Source organism: Guillardia theta (genome assembly GCF_000315625.1).
Source record: "Guillardia theta CCMP2712 unplaced genomic scaffold GUITHscaffold_204, whole genome shotgun sequence".
NCBI lineage: Eukaryota > Cryptophyceae > Pyrenomonadales > Geminigeraceae > Guillardia > Guillardia theta.
In genome coordinates, this window is record NW_005434472.1 from 36,798 (window position 1) to 40,664 (window position 3,867).

The following is a 3,867-nucleotide window of genomic DNA, read 5'->3' on the forward strand; positions in this document are numbered from 1 at the left end:
AATCGCCCGCATCGGGGAGAGCATTGACAACTCCTCCATGCCGTCACTCCATTCACAGTACTCGGATATCCTCTGCCTCTCTCCCATCATGTCCCTGGCTCACGAGGAGCAGAACACGGAATCTCAGATAGGATTTCATCCCTCTTGTGTCGTAGTCAGCGTCAGCTCACTCAGGTAAGTACAGAAGACTTCAATCCCCTTCCTCCAGCAGCAACTCCCGACCGTCCTGCTCCTCATGCTCCTCACGGTCCTCATGCTCCTTGTCTTTCACTCAAAGTACCATTCAGAGGGAGGGAGTTGGTTGGGAAGGTGGGGGGGGGGGGGGGGATAGAAAGAGAGAGAGAGGCGGAACAGCTCTACCTGCTGGGAATGCTTGCTCCAACGTCACCGACAAGTGCTCCTTCAGCACAAGCAGCTTTGCCTGGTGCCGATACTCTCAGTGACGAGCAGGTGCCCGATCGCCTCGCAGCCTTACCTGCAGCTCATGCAGCGGGAGGGTCTTGTCGCTCATCAGCGACAGAAGGAGTCCCGGCAGAACCTGGAAGCAGGACGTCATGGCGGCGGGGGGGGGCTGGCAGGACGACGCACCTGCGTGACGATGGTCCTCCCCTCTTGACAGTCGACGTAGAGAAAGTTCAGTCTCGGGCCACGCTGTCCGGGGACAGTCAAGTCATGGCGTCAAGCGCAGGTCCAGACCTTGGTATCGCTCTGACTGTATGTTGCCCATGCGTTCGCTATCACCTGGAGACAGAAACTCAGTGGTTCACTGCTGGGGCAAAGATTCATCGGGAAGCAGCGATACCGACGCAGTAAGCTCCTCTCCGCTGAACGACCCTGTGTAGGACAAGAGAGACCCGCCGGTTGTGAGTAACCTGCTCGACAGACAGCACCTTCAGCCCTTGTCATGAGCGGAACACACAAACAACTGACATGGCGGACCCAGGCAACGCCACTGACGTGAGAGTCTGAGAAAGGACTTCTGGTTTAATGACGGCTGCTGGCATGTCCGCTGGGATACAGCAGAGAGAGAGCTCCCCAGGAAGAATCCGAGTCGACGCTTCCTCCCTATCGTATCCAGCGACAAACCTCTCCTAGCTCCTTGTCTTGGTCTGCTCCTCCCTTCCCTCCCCTCACTTTCCCAGTTTCCTCCTTCTTGCCCACCCCTCAATTAAAACATCTTGAGGTATGAAAGAGGGGGTGGGGTCGTGAACCTCCCAGGATTCATGCGTGGAGATAGACGTATGTGGAGCCGGATGCGACGACGGAAGACAGGATGATGATGATGATGATGATGATGATGATGATGATGATGATGATGATGATGATGATGATGATGATGATGATGATGATGATGATGATGATGATGATGATGATGATGATGATGAGGAGCAGGGAGGAGGATCAGAGGGAATAATGAGAATGGGAGCACTTGATGAACGACGTGGAAGTAGATAGTGTATCACAAGGATTGGACAGTGATTAGAAACTACGGTGCGACCGACTTCGGAAAAGAAATGGCGGGAAGAAGAGAAGCGAATCGGGTAGCAGGGTAGCATTAGAGGGAAGAAGGGGCTAGGCAGAGCAAGGGTCTCACTTGCACATGGAATGAGAGTGTTGTCGATACAAACCCAATCTGATTCGTGATCCTCCCCTCCCTCCCAGTTTCGACCTGCTTCTCGATCCAAGGCAAGATTCCCGGCAAGCAGTGGCTGCTCTTGGTTCTCTGCTTCCTTGTCTGTTCAGTGAACGGTTTCACCGCCGTTTGTATGAGTGACCTCTCCCAACCGCAAGCGAAGAAGCCCAGTAAGAGCTCTGACATCCCTTTCGTGCATCTGAGTGACTTGCGTTGAAAGGATCAGAAACGACAGACATGGCGTCAAGGAGAGTGGTGCTCCTGTTATCTTGCATGCTATCCTCCCTTACGCCACACCATTAGGTCACTTTTGTGACTGGAAACGCAAAGAAGCTGCAGGAGGTGTTGTATGATCGTTTAAGCCCGAGTCTGTTTCTTGCCCTTGCTCTCGTCTTCCTTCTCGCATCCTCGTGGAATCCTCCCTCCTCCTCCTCTCCCGTCTCTCTCCTCCTCTCCCGTCTCAACATCCTCTCAGGTCCAGAAGATCATCGGGGATGCGATTCCGATGACGAATCAGAAGATAGACCTCCCCGAGCTACAGGTGAGCTCGACACGAAGTCGGCAGCGGTCTCGTGCTCCCCTCCTTGACATTCCTCCTGTGATGGTGCAGGGCGCTCCAGAGGATGTGTCCAGGGAGAAGTGTCGACTGGCAGCAAAGCAGGTCGTTCGTTGTGACCATCTCAGTTTGCTCGCCGTCATCTGCCGCAAGTGACATCGGACGCGAAGGTCAAAGGGCCCGTTCTCGTCGAAGACACCAGCCTCTGCTTCAACGCCCTCAACGGCCTCCCAGGTGCCTTTTGGATCTTGAGCACATGGCCTTGCCGCCATGTGTGCTTGCTCGTGTTGTTTAATGTTGCTTGTGCGGATGCTTCTTGTCTTACCCCTCCATGTTCTAGGTGTCTACATCAAGTGGTTTCTCGAAGGCATCGGACATGAGGGGCTCAACAACCTGCTAGCGGCCTACCCAGACAAATCCGCCTTTGCTCAGGTACACTTCTCCCAAGTCTCCTCCCCCACCCTCACACGGCTCAGTGCATCTTCGCATTCAGCAAGGACGCGGACGATGAGGTAAGGGAGCGAGCCGTCGCTGCCAGTCACCCTCACCTGCTGCCCAGCCCAAGGTCTTCGTCGGGCGGACCAACGGCAAGATCGTTCCGGCGAGAGGAGTAAGTTCCTTACACGAGTGCCCTCCTACTGACGTCTTGTTCGACAGCCCACAGACTTCGGATGGGACCCAGTGGGCTCTTGCACTTGCTGCTGCTGGGCGTGACGGCTGACAACCTGCCGCAGGTGTTCCAGCCCGACGGGTATGACCAAACGTATGCGGAGATGGAGAAGGATCTCAAGAACTCCATATCTCACAGGTGATGGCTGAGGGTGCAGCTGCTAGCGCCTCCCCCTTGACGAGGGCGCAGGGGACGATCTCTCGAGAAGGTGAAGGAGTACTTCGCGTCGAACCCTCACCTCCTTGATAAATGACCTGTGAACTTTTCGCCCTGGCGGAAGCGTTACTTCCTAGCCAGACGGGTAGGAGACATGGAGCTTACGTTAGTTATGGCATGAAGAAATTTGATCCCAATCACACGAGTCTGTTACAGTGAGGTCGATTCGAACTCCATGAGTGTATAGAAGTGAGGGCAGCAGGCTGAAGATGTCAGAATTGTGTGTTGCAAGACCAAGCGTAGTTGAGTTACGGCGAGTGTTTTGAGGTCGCAATGGAGCAGGGGGCCTTATGGACGGTGGGCAAGGACGAGGCTTGAAGAAGATAGAAGAAGGAATGAGAGCATGGGAGAGGAGGGAGAGAGGAGGCGGTGTTGCAAGGAGGAGGGAGGCGTTCCGAAGGGAGAAAGGGACGGGGTAGGATTTGTTGCCATGGCCCAGTCGGGGGGAGTTCGGATCTCCTTGAGGAGGTGGGGGTTATAAAAGTAGGGGTAATTCGCCTCAATCAATTGGATGTACCGGTACTTTGGAGTTGCTTGACAGGTCAAAGAAAGGGTAATTACATGTTTCTGTGTGAAACGAGAAGGTGGGGGTACTTTAGTGCTGGGTGGTGTAGTGGGTGCAACGATGTCCCTTGATGGCATTTTCGGTAGTTTCGAAGAATGAAGGAGCGGAGGGAGAGGAGGGAGAGGGAGAGGGAGAGGGAGAGGGAGAGGGAGGAGGAGGAGGAGGAGGGAGGAGGAGGGAGGAGGGAGGAGGGAGGAGGGAGGAGGGAGGAGGGAGGAGGAGGAGGA

The 3,867-nt window shown here is 54.9% G+C and overlaps 2 protein-coding genes across 2 annotated transcripts in view; one reads left to right on the top strand and one right to left on the bottom strand.

Annotated features, from left to right (window-relative positions):
- GUITHDRAFT_120917 (hypothetical protein) overlaps window positions 1-1,004 on the bottom strand; it is a gene marked incomplete at both ends in the record, with an annotated part of 1,308 nt that extends 304 nt beyond the window's left edge. The window contains 6 exons of the mRNA XM_005819816.1: window positions 361-421; window positions 476-538; window positions 589-651; window positions 697-741; window positions 803-890; window positions 940-1,004. Of these exons, the coding sequence (XP_005819873.1) occupies window positions 361-421; window positions 476-538; window positions 589-651; window positions 697-741; window positions 803-890; window positions 940-1,004 (385 nt within the window). The remainder of the gene's footprint in view (window positions 1-360; window positions 422-475; window positions 539-588; window positions 652-696; window positions 742-802; window positions 891-939) is intronic.
- An 866-nt stretch (window positions 1,005-1,870) lies between these two features.
- Window positions 1,871-3,112, top strand: GUITHDRAFT_120918 (hypothetical protein; the record flags this gene model as incomplete). The annotated part of the gene is made up of 11 exons (XM_005819817.1): window positions 1,871-1,888; window positions 1,937-1,975; window positions 2,109-2,174; window positions 2,244-2,294; window positions 2,360-2,423; window positions 2,530-2,621; window positions 2,666-2,701; window positions 2,749-2,799; window positions 2,847-2,870; window positions 2,924-2,997; window positions 3,049-3,112. The coding sequence occupies 11 exons, from the start codon at window positions 1,871-1,873 to the stop codon at window positions 3,110-3,112; spliced, it is 579 nt and encodes a 192-aa protein (XP_005819874.1).
- Window positions 3,113-3,867: the final 755 nt, after the last annotated feature.